This window comes from Cicer arietinum, chromosome 6 (assembly GCF_000331145.2).
Source record: "Cicer arietinum cultivar CDC Frontier isolate Library 1 chromosome 6, Cicar.CDCFrontier_v2.0, whole genome shotgun sequence".
In the NCBI taxonomy this organism is placed as follows: Eukaryota; Viridiplantae; Streptophyta; class Magnoliopsida; order Fabales; family Fabaceae; genus Cicer; species Cicer arietinum.
In genome coordinates this window covers 37,670,113-37,688,126 of record NC_021165.2, presented here as the reverse complement: position 1 = coordinate 37,688,126, position 18,014 = coordinate 37,670,113, and the positions used below count along the sequence as shown (strand labels likewise).

The following is an 18,014-nucleotide window of genomic DNA, read 5'->3' as shown; positions in this document are numbered from 1 at the left end:
ATAGAATTGTGCCACAATCCAGCCATGAGAAGAGATCCAAAAGGTCGTCCACAGTCTACTCGTATTCATACTGAAATGAATCAACGAGAGAAAAACACACACTCCAAGAGATGTGGTTTGTGTCGGAACAAGGGACATAGCAAAAATAAATGCCTTTATCGTACTGATGCTCATAATAGAAATTAGTTCATTGTAATAAAATTAGTTAATTTGGTATTTGTATGTTTAATTATAATATTAAATTAAATATTGTTATTTTATGAACTCCATTTAATTAATTTTATTTAATAATTATAAAATATAAAATTAACATTGTATTTATTTATTTATTTAATTAAAATAATAATTACTTAATTAAATAATTAATAAAACTTAAATTAATTATTTTATTAAAATAATAATTAACTAAATTAATAATTAATGAAACTTAAATTAATTATTTAATTAAAATAATAATTATTGATTAATAAAATATATATTTTATTATTAAGAAATATGTTAACAAAAATAATGTGTTGCATTATTTCTCAGCGGGTGAATGTGTCTTTATTAATTGATCAAATTCCTATATATGTGTCTACTAAATAGTACCACTAATAAAAATGGGTGAATGTGTCTTTATTAATTGATCAAATTCCCTATATATGTGCATACTAAATAGTATCACTAATAAAAATAATTTTATAAATGATAAAATAAATTTAATAATTTAAAAAAACAAAAATTACTTTGAGAAATCGGTGTACATGAAACTGATTTCTCTTCCTTCCTTCAAAAAAAAAATTAGTTGAGAAATTGTAGGAGCCAAGACCGACTTCTAAGAGTAATTTTAAAAAGTGGAAAAAGGATGGTAGTTTGGTATTTAATTTAGAATTAGTGGTAGTTTGGTATTTAATATTTTTTTTCTCATGGTATATCAATAAAAAAGCGAAATTGAATCATGTACATTGACGTCTCACATTTTTTCTTTCCTTTGCCTTTCCTAAGATATCTCAAAAGTATTTGATAAAATATTTAAAAAAACAAAAATAATAATCCAAATATTTTTATGATAGGCATCTACGAGTATATGTAGAGTATCAATATTCAATACATATCTAACATGGGTACATCTCCGATTTTGAAGTTGATCAGTCTTACCCAACAATTAACATTAATGAAATCTCACATCTGAAATAACAAACTATTAACAGTAGTACTATCTGGTGGGTATTGGACTCCATTCCTATGTGGAGAAAGACCCAAATATTGTCGTCCATGTGTCTCACTTATTTAAGTGGAGAGTGGTATAATTAGGATCGTAAGAGAGAGACAAATTCATAGGAAAGACAACCACCAAAAGAGAAAAAAGAAGAGTAACCCTATTTCCGATTTTGTTTATTCAATCTCAGAAAAAACATTCATTCCGCATTCGTTAACGGTTGGATCGGGTTGATTTTAAGACATCTGGTGTGTAACATTCACGTCTTCGTATTCAACAGTCGGATCGGTGAACCAACATCTGGAGGGGGAGAAATCATGCTCCCACTGCAGCCGGTTGTTTAGATGTTTTTCTTCTTCTTGCTTTTCATTTGTAAGCTTTAGTGTTTTGTTATTTTGGCTAGTTATAGCCACACTTTGTGCATCATTTAGAGACATTCTTGTACCCTTATTTGATTATAGATGAGCTATTCTAGTGTCTGGATGACCCGTGGTTTTTACCCTTGCATTGATGGGTTTTCCACGTTAAAATATTGGTGTTCTTTACGCTATTTATTTTGATTAATTTGCTTTCATATATTTGTTCTTACTCCTCACGGGTTCTTGCAAGTTTTGGGAATTTTATATGCGTTGCGTATTACTTGTGATTGTGTTTATGTGTTTATTCCCCATTAGAGTGGCATCAGAGCTCTTGGTTAAAGGTTTATTTGACTTGCTTGAATGATGGAGGCAAATATGAATATAAAGACGGTATAATTGAATGGTACTAATTACCATTTATGGAAGGGCAAGATAAAATATTTGTTATTTGTGAAAAATATGCATCTTCCTATTTTCTAAAAAGTTGGATGATAAATCTAAGGAACAATGAGTTTTTTAACATCAATAAGTATGCGGTTTTGTTAGGCAATATGTAGAAGATAATGCTTATAATCATAGTGCTAGTGAGACAAATGCAAAAACCATGAGGGATAAGATACATATTTTGTTTGCCTCTAAATAAGGGATAATAAATTATTCTTACTGAATAGTTTCATAAGTATGAAGTATAAGGAGGGAAGGTCTATTTCAGACCATTTGTGTGAAATTCAGGGGCTTCTTGATCAAATGTCTGGAATGGATATCATGTTTGATGATGAGTTTTTGGGACAATTTTTACTGTTATCTTTACCAGAGTCTTGGGAGACATTTCAGGTTTCTATAACAAGATCAGCTCCTAATGGTGTTGTTTCTATAGAAATAGCTAAGGGTGGTGTTTTGAATGGGGAGATGAGAAGGAAGACACATGGTTTTTCATCACAATTTGAAGTTCTTGTCACTGAAAATAGGGGGAGAAGTCAGAAAAAGAACTGAAGGGTGGTCGACAAAACAGCATAAGCAAGTCCAAGTCTAGATACAAAAATGTGGATTGTCATTATTGTTATAGAATATTGGTGTTCTTTACCCTCTTTTTATTTTGATTAATTTGCTTTCATATATTTGACGTTGTTCCTCACAGGTTCTTACATGTTGGGGGAACTTTATATTCGTTGTGTATTACTTGTTATTGAGTTTATGTATTTATTCCCCATCGGAGTGGTACTGAAGCTCTTGGTTAAAGGGTTATTTGACTTGCTTGAAGAATGAAGGCAAATAAGAATATAAAGATAGTATGCTTAAATGGTACTAATTACCATTTATGGATGGGCAAGATGAAATATTTGTTATTTGTGAAGAAAATGCATCTTCCTATTTTTATTTCTAAAATTTCGGATGATAAATCTACGGAAGAATGAGATTTTGAACATAAATAGGTATGTGGTTTTATTTGGCAATATGTAGAAGATAATTTTTATAAACATATTGCTAATGAGACAAATGCAAAAAGCATGTGGGATAAGATACATACTTTGTTTGCCTCTAAATCAGGGAATAATTAATTATTCTTACTAAATAGTTTCATAAGTTTGAAGTAAAAGGAGGGAACACCTGTTTCTGACCATTTGAGTGAATTTCAGGGGCTCCTTGATCAAATTTCTGAAATAGGTATCAAGTTTGATGATGAGCTAATTGGAACTATTCTTACTATTATCTTTATTAGAGTCTTGGGAGACATTTCAGGTTTCTATAAAGAGTTCAACTCCTTATGGTGTTGTTTCTTTGAAAACGGCTAAGGGTAGTGTTTTGAATGAGGATATGAGAAGGAAGGCACATGGTTCTTCATGTCAATCTAAAGTTCTCTTCACTAAAAATAGGGGGATAAATCAGAAAAAGAACCGAAGGGTGGTAGAGAAAACAGCTGAAGCAAGTCCAAGTCTAGATACAAAAATATGGAGTGTCATTATTGTCATAGAATATTGGTGTTCAATACACTCTTTTATTTTGAATAATTTGCTTTCATATATTTTTTGTTGCTCCTCACGGGTTCTTGCGAGTTCTGGGAATTTTATATGCGTTGTGTATTACTTGTTATTGTGATTATGTGTTCATTCCCCATCTAGGTGGATCCAGAGCTCTTGGTTAAAGGGTTATTTGACTTGCTTAAAGGATGGAGGCAAATATGAATATAAAGATGGCATGCTTGAATGATACTAATTACCATTTATTGAAGGGCAACATGAAATATTTGTTATTTGTGAAGAAAATGCATCTTCCTATTTTTATTTCTAAAATGTCGGATGATAAATTTATGAAAGAATGAGATTTTAAACCTCAACAGATGTGGTTCTGTTAGGCAATATGTAGAAGATAATGTTTATAATCATATTGCTAATGAGACAAATGCAAAAACCATGTGGGATAAGATACATACTTTGTTTGCCTATAAATCAGGGAATAATAAAATATTCTTACTTAATAGTTTCATAAGTTTGAATTATAAGGAAGGAACGTCTATTTCAGACCACTTGAGTGAATTTCAGGGGCTCCTTGATCAAATGTCTAGAATGGGTATCATGTTTGATGATGAGCTATTGAGACTATTTTTACTATTATCTTTATCAGAGTCTTGGGAGACATTTCGGGTTTCTATAACGAGTTCACCTCCTAATGATGTTGTTTATATGGAAACGGCTAAGGTGGTGTTTTGAATAAGGAGATGAGAAGGAAGGGACAAGGTTCTTCATCTCAATCAGAAGTTCTTGTCACTGAAAATAGGGGAGAAGTCAGAAAAAGAACCGAATAGTGGTATAGAAAACAACAGAAGCAAGTCTAAGTCTAGATAAAAAAAGGTGGAGTGTCATTATTGTCATGGAATATTGGTGTTCTTTACGCTCTTTTATTTTGATTAATTTTGTTTTAATATATTGGTTGTTGCTCCTCACGGGTTCTTGCAAGTTGGAAGAATTTTATATGCGTTGTGTATTACTTGTTTTTGTGTTTATGTGTTTATTCTCCATCAGAGTGGCATCAGAGCTCTTGGTTAAAGAGTTATTTGACTTGCTTGAAGGACGGAGGCAAACATGAATATAAAGATGGTATGCTTGAATGGTACTAATTACCATTTTTGGAAGGCCAAGATGAAAGATTTGTTATGTATGAAGAAAATGCATCTTCCTATTTATATTTCTAAAAAGTCAGATGATAAATCTACGGAAGAATGGAATTTTGAATATCAACAGGTATGTGGTTTTGTTAGGCAATATGTAGAAGATAATGTTTATAATCATATTGCTAATGAGGCAAATGGAAAAACCATGTGGGATAAGATACATAATTTATTTGCCTCAAAATCAGGGAATAATAAATTATTCTTACTGAATAGTTTCATAAGTTTGAAGTATAAGGAGGGAATGTCTATTTCAGACCACTTGAGTGAACTTCAGGGTCCCCTTAATCAAATGTCTGGAATGGGTATCAAGTTTGATGATGAGCTATTGGGACTATTTTTATTATTATCTTTACTAGAGTCTTGGGAGATATTTCGGGTTTCTATAACGAGATCAGCTTGTAATGGTGTTGTTTCTTTGGAAACGGCTAAGGTTGGTGTTTTGAATGATGAGATTAGAGGAAGGAACAGGGTTCTTCCTCTCAATCTGAAGTTCTTGTCACTGAAAATAGAGGGAAAAGTTATAAAAAGAACTGAAGGGTGGTTGAGAAAACAACAGAAGTAAGTCCAACTCTAGATACAAAAATATGGAATGTCATTATTGTCATAGATTATTGGTGTTCTTTGCGGTATTTTATTTTGATTAATTTGCTTTCATATATTTGTTACTGCTCCTCACGAGTTCTTGCAAGTTAGGGGAATTTTATATGTGTTGCGTATTACTTGTTATTGTGTTTATGTGTTTATTCTCAATTAGAGTGACATCAGAGCTCTTGGTTAAAGGGTTATTTTACTTGCTTGAAGGATGGAGGCAAATATGAATATAAAGATGGTATGCTTGAATGGTACTAATTACCATTTATGTAAGGGTAACATGAAAGATTTGCTATTTGTGAAGAAAATGCATCTTCCTATTTTTACTTATAAAAAGTTGGATGATAAATCTAAGGAAGAATGAGATTTTGAACATCAACAGGTATGTGGTTTTGTTAGGCAATATGTAGAAGATAATGTTTATAAACATATTGCTAATGAGACAAATACAAAAACTATGTGGGACAAGATACATTCTTTGTTTGACTCTAAATGACATAATAATAAATTATTCTTACTGAATAGTTTCATAAGTTTGAAGTATAACGAGGGAACGTCTATTTCAGACCATCATAAGTTTGAAGTATAGCGAGGAAACGTCTAAAATAAGATTTGATTCAGATTCATAATTGAAGAAAATATTTGATCACGTTGAAATAAAGATATGGTCAAGATTTGAAGAAGATGTGATCAAGATCTTATCAACAAGAAGATATGTATTATTTACGAGAAGATTTCATCAAGATTTATCTACAAGAAAATACGAATTATTTACAAGAAGATTTGATCAAGATTTATCACAAGAAGATATGAATTATTTACTAGAAGATCTGATCAAGATTTATCTACAAGAAGATATGAATTATTTACAAGAAGAGTTTATCATAATCTACAAGAAGTTATGAATTATTTACAAGAAGATACGATCAAGAATTGTTTACAAGAAAAAAACACTCACAAGAAGATACGTTTATCATTTGCAAATACATGATTGAGATTTTGCAAGGACAAAGGAGAAACCCTAACCTATTCTATAAATAGATACTCAAGGTTGAAGAAGAATAGAAGAGAACTCACAAACACAAAAACTTCCTAAGTCATCATAAGATTAAGGTCTAGAGAAACACTTGCTCAAAAATAATATTTTCTAAGTATTTTCTAGTGTGAGAGTCATTGTTACAATCAACTTGTCAGAAGCAAATCAATTATTTCCAAACTCTTTTAGCCCAGCCCGATATCGGCATTCGTGTTCCTCAAGAAATTTGTACGTGTTTAGGTTGTGTTGAGAAGACTTGACTTGTAGAGTTAGGGTGATGGCGTTCCTCAAAAAGTATGTCGGTGTTAGGTTGTTTTGAGAAGACAGACTTGTAGGGTCAGCTGTTGTGTAATTCAAGTTTTGAATTAGTGGATTAAATCTTTCCGAGTGAGCAGTCTGGATGTAGCTACCAAGTTGGTGGTGAACCAAGATAAGTTCTTGTGTCACTCTAAATCAACAATTGTTGTTTTACTTCTGCCTATGATCACTTAACCCAATTGCTGCTACTTTTATTCTTAATAAGTCATCAAACTCGAACCAGTTTTAAATAAATAAGCAAAAAGAATTCAACTTAATCAAACACAATTCAACCCCCTTGTCGTATTTTCACCTTCACCTATTGAGCATTATAACATTATTTTTATATTATTCGTAGTTAGAGTATTATTGTTAATTAGGTCTACAATAATACATCGAGACTATTATTTGAATAGATTGGTGACCACATCTCATGAATCATGGATATGATATAACAGTCATCAGATACATATAAATATTAGTTTAATGTTTATACTAGATTGATCCACCGTGAAATTGCTTTATAAAAGTTGTGTAAGTGTCATTACGATTCTTTTGCGATCATAATAAATTGTCCTTCCACTTGAAGTCACTATGATCCTTACATAGGGAGTTGGCTTTAAGGCCATCAAACATTTGTCTGTAACAAGACAATCATAAAGGTGGTTATTGAGCCTACAATAAACCATGTGGAGGGGTGTGAGGGATGTAGATAAGATTTGTCCTTTCTACATAACAGGAATTATGTCTTGGGCCACTCGATAGAGCGAGATCGTTGAAATGCATGGTCATGCTAGAATTGACCAATATGTGATCTTGGGTCCATTGATTTTATGCACCTACTTTGAAATCGATAAATAAAAAGTGAGAATTGCAAGGATGACACATATTGTGACCAATGTTCAATTAGAGACTAGGATGAAGGGACAATTGTTGCACGATGAATAGTGGTTGTGGTAAGATTTCTGATTTTTCTCATTAATTGGGTAGCAATGATACCCAGCTAGATCCCATTCACAAATTATAATATTTAATATTATTGTCAATTAAATGAAAGGCTATAGGGTCACACGCATGGAACGATTAATTGGAGAAATTATATTTTAATTAAACTAGATTTGATTGAAATATAGAGGATGTTGGACTTGTAGTGTACAAAGCCCAATAGGGCAAGACAAAGATAGTGAAAGGCTTATAAAAGTAGTGTATTGTGTCTCCATCTTAAATAATCTTTAGTTGATATTGTGCCTCTTTCTCTGTAGCTGTTAGCTAGCATGACACTTTCTAAGGTGCTTCTCTTTTGTGGCACTGGTGATTATCTCTTCGTCGCTTCAAGATATAAACAAATAAACTCATAGTAATTTTAAAAATCTATCTTTTGATTCTCCAACAATATGAACCATGAATCAATTGTTGTTTAGAGTCATTTTGAGTCCATTGTTTAGTTTATTTCTTTCAAATTAATGTTTATTTCAGATTTATTTTGAATAAATGATTCTTCAATTAAATAAGGTGTATATGCTTTCATATTTTTGATTAACCAGCTATTTTGTGTAGTTTTGTATTGTTTCATTGGTTTAGCACAATGTTGAATTTTGGTGAAAAAGCAACATAACCCTTGTGCAATATTTTCATCATGTTTGAAGTTGTAGACGTCCAAATGGAGTCACATCAAAAGAAAATAAAAGTTAACATCTATAACCACAACTTTCATGAAGACACAGAAATCCAACTTAAACGGTAAAAAGGTGCAAAGTGGAAGTTAAATATGAGGGATGTCAATTTTGAAAGAACATATGTGTTTATTTAACATTGCAGAGCATAGCACCCAAAGGCAAGCATTGCACCCTAGTGCTTTTCGTGGTATGTATTGCTACCAAATTCATAGAATTTTAGCCTAGATCAGGGCATTGCGCTCAAACATGCCAGCAATGCACTAACACACGTATTTATGCCTTATTTATTCCAAAAATTCATATATTGCAAGGGTTCTGACCTATGAGGCATTGGAGATCATATTGTGCACATCTTGCATGCTAAAAATTTGAAGATTTCACTATTGAAAGCAAGAATTGAAGATTCATTCCATTTTTCTTGTGTGTAATTTCATCTTCTTCATTATTATTATGTTCATAATCACAAACTAAATTTTCCATTCATTGAAGATTAGATGAACATTTGTGAATCTATGTAGTTTTAATTTTCGTAAGCTATTTATACAATTACATTATTTGATTATTCATATATTTTTGTTCTTAATGATTTTCTATGCTTGATCACCATAGAATTGAATCTAATAGATTGTTAAAATAGTAAATTAATCATTACAGTGAAAAGAAAGTGATTCAAATACCTTAATTGTTTTTCTCTTATTGAATTTTTTCTGTATAAATTTATGTTTGTTCGAAATTATCAATCAATTTATAATTCTTTTGTTACCGAAGTATTTACAATTTTATTTCGTTACTAAATTAATAACAATCTTTGTGGAGACAATTTTTACATATCACTTTATTACTTGTTTAATTTGGTACACTTGTCAAAGAGTTTTTAAATTTTGTACGTCGTTGTCAGAGATTTTTCATTAATTTATTTATAGGGAAAATTAGTAATACTTAGTTATTTTAATTTTTTGTTAAGCTTTTTTATTATTTTTTAATTTTGTTGAATTCATTTTATTTTTTTAATCTTGCTTTGCTACTAACAAGTTTCCTCGAGTTTTGTAGCAAGGAATTATTGAAGGTATACTTTTGTATCAACTAATGTTTGTATCTCCCAAGATAAAGTCATTGTATAGAAAAAAATTATTTCAAAACAAATGTCGTACAATAATCTACTTTTAGATATGATTTTTGTGGAGTAACACTTAAAAATGGTGATTGTGAACCTTCTGCATCTTGTTATTTTTGTAGGGAGGATCATCAAAGTGGCCGCTATGACGAGTTTGGTTTTTTTTTCTTCTTCAAATACAGAGCAAGAAGAGCTTGAAATTCTTAAAATTGATTAGAAAAATGAGAGGAATTCAAATATGAAAACAAAAATTCAAAAATACAAGTGTTGTGAAATACATGATCTGATACCAAATGATATGGATTTGTGTGCTTTCACGTGATATTGAAAATCTAATCAAGTGGTTTATTCACATAAAGTAACAAATAAAACGCGAAAATGAACAAAATATGAATTAGGTTAAGAAGATGGAGGACGCGTCACAATCAATGGTGATTGATAAGCCAATGAAGAATCGGCACAATAGTAAGGAAACCGCTAATAAGATTCAAAGAAGTTATAATCCAAGAACTCAAAAAGGAGACTTAACTCACTCAACATTTTCATTAAGAGAAAACTTCTAATTGATTTTAAAGCTTATCAAATGAGATCCTTGCTAGAGTATTTATAAGAAAAATGCTCATACACCTAAAATACCTAAAAATATAAATAGAGGCCCATTAAATAGACTTACACCCCTTAACTAAAATAAAATAGAACTTATGATAATTCAACGTAAATATAAATAAAATAAAATAATTATTCTAAAGCCTTGACTTGAAATTTTCCTTGTTTTCATTATAATTAGCTCTACTTAGGTCCTCGTCATAAACCCTATAAACATTGAAGATAATTTTGGTAAAATTGAATGAAGAGGAAGTTGATCGTGAAGGATAAGTGTTGAAGGAATTATTTTGAATTTCTAATTGGTTGTTAGTGACTGAAAGTTATTTTTTGTATAATATTGTATTTGCTGACAGTTTTGTTATTACTTTTTTATAATGGAAATAGATTGATGACGAAGTTTGTGATGCTTCTTGAAATATAAATATCAATCCTTCTTTAAAGTGTTGTTCCTTGAAGACAAGCAACATATTAAGTTTGGGGTTGTGATGAACTTTCATCAATCATTGTGTCATTTTGAATCAATTCTTAGGTTATTTCTTTCAATTTAATGTTCGTTTTAGATTTATTTTAAATAAATGGTTCTTCAATTAAATAAGGTGTTTATGCTTCAATTTCTTGATTAACTAGATAATTTGTATAGTTTTAAATTGTTTCATTGGTTTAGTGCAATGCTGAATTTTGATGAAAAAACAACATGACCTCTATGCAAATGATATCTAGAGTTGTAGAAAATGCCCCCAAGTTAGTGCATTGCACCCAAACTTGCCAGTAATGCATTGCACACATTTTAGGCCCTATTTAAGCTAAAAATTCATATTTTCCGAGAGTTCTGGCCTATGAGACATTAGAGATCATATTGTACACATCTTGGAGTCAAGGAAGTTAAAGATTCACTATTTGAAGCAATAAGTGAAGATTGAGTTCATCTTTCTGATGTGTAATTTCATCTTTTTGATTGTTATTGTGCTCTTAATCATGAACTTATTTAACCCTTGATTAGGGATTAGATAATTTTTCTTGAATTTGTGTAGTTTTTATTTTTGTATGTTATTTATGCAATTAAAATGTATTTGATTATTCATATATTTTTGAATCTAGGTATTATTTCGTTATTGGAAAATAGACTATAATAACAAAAATCAAGATATATGTTCATCTTTCAATATTTTTAGAGGAATATAAAGTATTAACACGTGTTTAATAAATTAACGTTTGTACATACTTTGAGTAACAAGTCTGATCACCTAAGAAATTAGGGTTTGTTGTTATGAGAAAAAAAAAGGGATTTTGAGCCAAATAATTGATATTAGTCTAGTTTGTTAATATGACATAATCAAATATGTTAGATTATTGAAATGGTAAATTAATAATTACATAGTGGAAAGAAGGTGATTCGAATTCCCTAATTGTTTTTTTTAATTGAATTTTCTCTATTTAAATTTATGTTTATTCGAAATTATCAACCAACTTATAAACTTTTTGTCACCTAAGTGTTTACAATTTTATTTTGTTACTATATTAATAACAATCCATGTGAAGACGATTTTTACTTATCATTTTATTACTTGAGTAATTTAGCACACTTGCCAAAGAGTTGTCAATAGACCATTAATATAGTCTTTCATTTGTGACTATAATCATCCAATAACTCTTTTTGGACGAAGTCAATGGTCAAACTCATGATAAATTGGAAATTTTAATTTATCTTAGTTCTCAATGTACCCAATAGGCTAAATTACATTCGTGGTCCCTTAACTTAATTTCAGGTAACGTTTTAGTCCTTTATCTTTTTTTTTTCCCGACTTGAACCTTTATTTTAATTTTAAGTAACAATTTGATATTTTATATTTTAAAATTTCAACAATGATATCCTTTTTTATACAAAAATTCAAAAAAAATTTCAATCAAAACTCATAAAATTAATTATATTCTTCAATATAATACAAATTTCATCAAATTCGTAACGCAAATCTTCAAATAAACTCATATTTTCATACTTTATTTGATATTGTTAGGAATATAGGACTAAATCGGGAAAAAAAAAGATAAAGGACTAAAACGTTACCTGAAATTAAGTTAGAGGACCACAGATGTAATTTAGCCTACCCAATAATATGAAGTGCATAGTATTATGATGTTAATGATTGTATCATACACTTTCATGATCACAAAATTGAAATATCATACATTTAATGAATAAATTTGATGGTTCTTAAAAGCATTCATCCAGTCTTAGAAAGAGTAGGGTACTGAAGACTTAGTTGTTCAAAATACACAATTTTTAATAAAATTTGAGGACTATTCTCACATTTTAGTTCCATTACTCAAAGACATTTCAAAGTTAATATTGTATTCCATTTCATGCTAATTTAAATTATGTAAACATGCATAACATAATTATAATGATTAAAACAGATTTAATAGGACTTTATTAAATATGTTCTAGTTATTTTATTCAAATCAACTACTATTACTATTGACTCGAAAAATTCCATTGAAATTTTTTCTAATGATCTCAAAATTCACATTTCACCTTGTTTTAAAACAGTTGAGTTGATTTACCCAAAACTTAATTAACTATTTAAATTTTTGAGGTGATCACATTTGATCTTAACTTCCTCATGGAAGTAGTGATCATTCATATTCATATTCATTTATTGTCTAATATCTTTTTTAAGTTCAATTTCTTTCTTGTTCTTCGTAGGTTTTCGTTATATTCTTGAAAAAATAGTTTAAAAAAATTAAAATCACTCCTAAAAAGATATTTTCATCTTTTAAGTTTACTTCGAATAACTTTTAGAAATATCAAATTCATAATTATTTAAATTGTTTTTAATAATTTAGAGTTCAGCTATGAGGTAAAAAAAAGTTATTTCAATCAAAATTCGAATTTCGATTTTTGTGAATGATTTGTTCTGTCCTTTACTGCAGCTCATTAACTACTTGAGCCAAATCGCTTAATTTTTCTAATTTATTTTTTTTTCTAATATGCCATCTGGTAATTGAATTGAAAAATCGCCCTCAAACAAATACCTATTTTTCATTTCCTTAGTAAATACATAGAAAACCAATACATTGACCATATAAAACCAAATATAATTTAATTATCAAAATAATTAATGACTAAATATTCATCCTTGAAAAGGCTCTCGTTTTCATCTCAAGTAATTGACATGTTTCTTAATCAAATTGAGAATGTAAATTAAGATATGTGTCCTCCAAAATGTGTCACACCTCATTATATCAATCTAATTTCTGATCAAATTTTTCTACCTATAGTAATCATGATCAATTTGAATAACTAAATAATTGGAACAGCAGCATTAAGCTGTATTGATTGGATGAGATCAGAATCTGGCAAATTGAGAGGAGGCAGAGAAAAGGGACTCTGTGTAGAGCTACCTTTTCTCATTTCTTGCATTGTAAGTAATGCTGCAACTGTGTTCTTAAAAATTCCTTCACCAGCTACTATTATATCTTCTTTTGCTCTTTCAGCTTCTTCTTCAGCTGGAAACACTGAATCAATTATGCTTTCACATTCCTTCACAAGTTTTGAGATTAGATCGGTTGTGAAAAAGGGTTGCTCCAATACTTTTTGAATGAATGGCAAACGAAGTAGACCTCCTGTTCTCTTGTCATACTTCTTCAAAATTTTAGCCAACCCTGCAAAAATCAACAATCTATTTTTGTGAAAGTTTGATGAATTTTTTTAAAAATGTTGCGAAAGCGAAATAATTATTTAGAAAAGTAATACTAATTAATTAATATTTTAGAGCCGTCAGTCCAAGAAATTTGAATTACGTTATTTGAGATTATCGTTTCATAAACATGATTTGGACGTAATTTGATAAAAATGATTTGAATTTTAATTTACTTTATAAAATTGATTTGATTATTGTTGGGAAACTTGAAGTCAAAAAATGTGGTACCTGTATAATTAATGTTGCTGTAGTTTACTAAGAGAACCATTTCACCATGGAAATCAACAATAGCTTTTCTAATTTTTTCCATTTCCTCTTTATAATCTACTTCTGAAGGCTCACTACCATTTGGTCCCCATAAATCAACTACTCTCTTGATTCTCTGTTGTACTTCCTGCATTCAAAATCCAATTCTAAAATCTCATACACATCACTTATTTTTCAGTTTTCTTTGTAATCATAACTTTCATGGTACATTTCTATATAAGAGACATAAACACTATAGTACAACATAACAAGAAACAAAGAAATTAATTGCCTCAAAGGATAATATTTTTGTCTAATATCTTTCATTAATTGCTTTAGGCACAAATAAACTAACGAACCAAAAATATTAAAAGAAATAATAAATATTTTCACTTTTAATATGCAAAATCTAAGCACAATTGACAAATATTTATTAGGTTGAATGCTATTTTTCGAGTTCAAACTAAAAATTCGCAATTATGTGCGATTTTCTTTATAATTCAATCTATTGACAAAAAAAATATTTTGGCTTTTAAAATAATTAATACATGAAAAAATGCTATCAACGCACTCTTTAATTCACTTTTTTTTCGGTTCATAGATGAGATGATAAATATACCATCAGACATTTTGAGTTCGAATTCAATATTTAAAGTCAAATCTAACAATTTCGACTTTTGCAGTTGAGCTAGAATTTAAGTACTTAACACGCACTTTCTAAAATACTCTATTTAGTTGGCTAAAGATCTCATCAAAATATGTAACTTTGATATAATGTATTCCTAATATTATTCTTAATATATTAAACATTTCTTGTAAAAAATTATTACATTATGTAAATATTAAAATTTTGCATAGAAATAATTTATTTTATGATTTCTTTACCGTGTCCCTAACCAATACTTAATTTTGTGGAGTGGATATATGTACCAATCCTTCAAAACCACATGCATTACTTTTTAATAATCAAAACCATATGCAGTATAATTTATATATGCTACATTTATAATTGAAGTATGCATTTTTTTATTTATAAAATAATATCTTAATTGTAGCTTTAGTGTCTTTGTTTTTTCTAATTCATAAAATTAATTCTTTTATTTTAAAAGTCGTCAGTTTTGGTTACTCTTTTAAACTTTTAAACTAAGAAATTAATATTTGACATATTTTAAATAACGTGTCATACAATTTTATAATATAAAATTATTTAAATTTATTAATTATTCATATGTCATTAGTTAAATTAAAAAAAAAAATTCAAAATTAAAAGTTAAATTTTTATAATAGTTTATTATAATTTCATAAGTGTTATTTATTCTACAACATCGTATCATATGTCACATTATTTAAATTATGTGTCATATTATTATTTTTTAGTTAAAAACTAAAATAAAAAATAAAATAAAATAATTAAACTACAATTAAATATAAATCAATTGAGGCATGCATTAAGAAATACTAGAAAATTGTTGCGCATAGAAGAGAGCACCTCATCCAAAAAAAAGTGAGCATGTAATAGGCAACTAAGAGAAAGTAGGTGCTATAGGTTAAACTAATAATGGACCAAAAATAGACGTGCTTTGTTTGAATTCGTTGAACAATCCATGTGCATATTACAACAAGCTTATGGATTACGTCATATATCTCTCATAGCTGTGATACTAACGGAATGTTTAACACAAATTTTAATGTAATTTTTTTTATTAAGTGAAAATACATAGATCTCATAAAAAATGTATTACTTTTATAAAAATTTGATGGATTATTTATATAAATTTTAATAAATAAAAAAGTATATTAATAAGTATATTGTTAAAATTATTCTAAATCTCAATTTGATATACACATAATCCAGAGTCTTTTAAGAATTTCCCTCTTTTTCTTTTCTTTTCTAAATAAAAATATATACAATTGTTTTTTAATTCAAATATTCAATCTTTTAAGTGAATTATAAGTGAAAAAAATCTATAAGTTGATATTTATTAATATATAATTTATTATGAGCGGATATTAATTTACTCTAAACTAACTCCCGTAACAATTTCTCTATTTTATGCACATACAAATTTATAGAGATCGAAATTTTTTAACTATATAATATATTATAGTCGACATTTTATTATAGTCGACATTTTATTTGTATTTTAAAAATATATGATCAGTTAAATTGAACATATTCTAAAAAATATTAAATATTTTTAAAATTTTATAACAGTATGTAAATTTAATCTATTTAATAAAAAATTATTATTTTAACGTTTAAATCCGTGAAAATTTAATGTCTACTTTAACTCTAACATAAGCTATTTATAGAATAAGTTCATCCCCACGGATTTGTTATATATTTACATAAAAACATTACTCGTATTCATTCGTTAATTTATTATCAATATTGCTGAATTTTTTGGCTGAAAATTTTCACTAAAGGGATAAATTATTCACTTTAATAAGATTCGAATTTGTTTTAAAACACAGCTAATTATATTTCGATTAACTTTTCCACGTGGCCGTACCACTACCCAGCTAGCGTAATCACAATTTCCAATCGAGGTAGGTTGGTTATATTTCCAAAATTTCAAGCTTTTACTCTTTCAATTCAAGTAATATTCAAAAGAATATTCGTTAAGCATGAACGAGTAGTTATGATGAATTGCCCCCCACAATTAAACTCACCAATTCATTATGGAAAATAAACATTTTCAATCACATAAATAAAGATTTGTTGGCGTAGTGGTAATTCTAGCTTCGAGTGTAATTATGGATTTTGGGTTCGAAATCAAACTATACCGTTTTTGGTCAAATAAATTACCATAATTTATAAAAGAAATACAAAAATACTCACACAATGGAATTGAAACTAGGGACATTCGTTTGACAAGATGCTCATTTCTACTACGTCATTTCGCAATATAAATAATATTGTAAAATGTATAACTATTTCTTAAAAATATGAAAATTTTGGAAGTCTGTTCCAAAGAATTAAGATTCTCCATTCAAGAGAGAAATGGAAAGGTAGTAGTTCTATAAGATGGTGTGCTTTAAAGGATCTAAATCTTATACTAGTGCACATAATAAGACATATTAATAGTAACATGTGTTATTGTCTGACACATTGATAACTTTGTCCATATGTCACACTATTTTAATACCTAATATTATCTTCTTCTTTTTTTTAAAAAAATTACTAAAAACATTAATTTCACTTAATAACAGCAAAAAAATAAATGATTTTCAATAAGCATGAGGTGTTTCATCATTTAATTAAATGATCCATGATATTATGAGAACATTTATATTTCTTTTACTTGAGTTTCTTTTGAGAAACTTTATATTTTAAGCTATCAAAAAAAAAAGAAAAAAGAAACCATGTATTTTAATTTAAAAGTAGAGATGTATTTCTTTTTTTTGGGGTGAACAAGCAGACATGTACTCTTATAAAATAAATATTTAGAAGTCATTTTCAATGTAAATAAAAGTGTGTGACTACTAAAAAAAAATAGAGAGAGAGAACATTAGAAATTATTACCTTGTGTCGAATAATGAAATCCTCCTCTTTTTCGACGAAGAAGCCATTGAACTTTTCAATCTCATTGTTCAACAAATACATAAACTCAGCCACATCTTTTCCATATCCAATTGACCCATTTAGCAAAATTTTTGGTGCCGCCGATATAAGCCGCAACAGTTTCTTCAATTCCTTGTACGACAAAAATTTGTCCCTCCATTCCGGCAGCGAATCTTGAATCTGTTGCTTAAGTCTCTTCCCAAACTTCATAATGTTATAAAAAATAAAAAATAAAATTAAAAGATAAATTTATGAGAGGTAAAAAATGATATTTTTTGAAAATGCAAAACTTGGGGTTGGTTTGATATGGTTATTATGAAGATGTGAAAAAGGGGTGTGAGAGGGGTATTTATTAGCAAAAGGTTTCCTAGAATATTAGGAAGCATATGCTTAGCGTGTGATGAAGTGGCGGTTAGAAAAGAGTATAAAAGGGTAATTAAGGAGGAGCATGAG

The 18,014-nt window shown here is 28.7% G+C and overlaps 1 protein-coding gene across 1 annotated transcript; it reads right to left on the bottom strand.

Moving 5' to 3' along the window:
• Nucleotides 1–13,133: 13,133 nt before the first annotated feature.
• Nucleotides 13,134–18,014, bottom strand: LOC101498771 (SPX domain-containing protein 3). Its single transcript, XM_004506421.4, has 3 exons — nt 17,523–18,014; nt 13,979–14,144; nt 13,134–13,712 (listed from the first exon to the last, which is right to left on the bottom strand). The coding sequence occupies exons 1-3, from the start codon at nt 17,769–17,771 to the stop codon at nt 13,351–13,353; spliced, it is 777 nt and encodes a 258-aa protein (XP_004506478.1). The 5' UTR covers nt 17,772–18,014; the 3' UTR covers nt 13,134–13,350.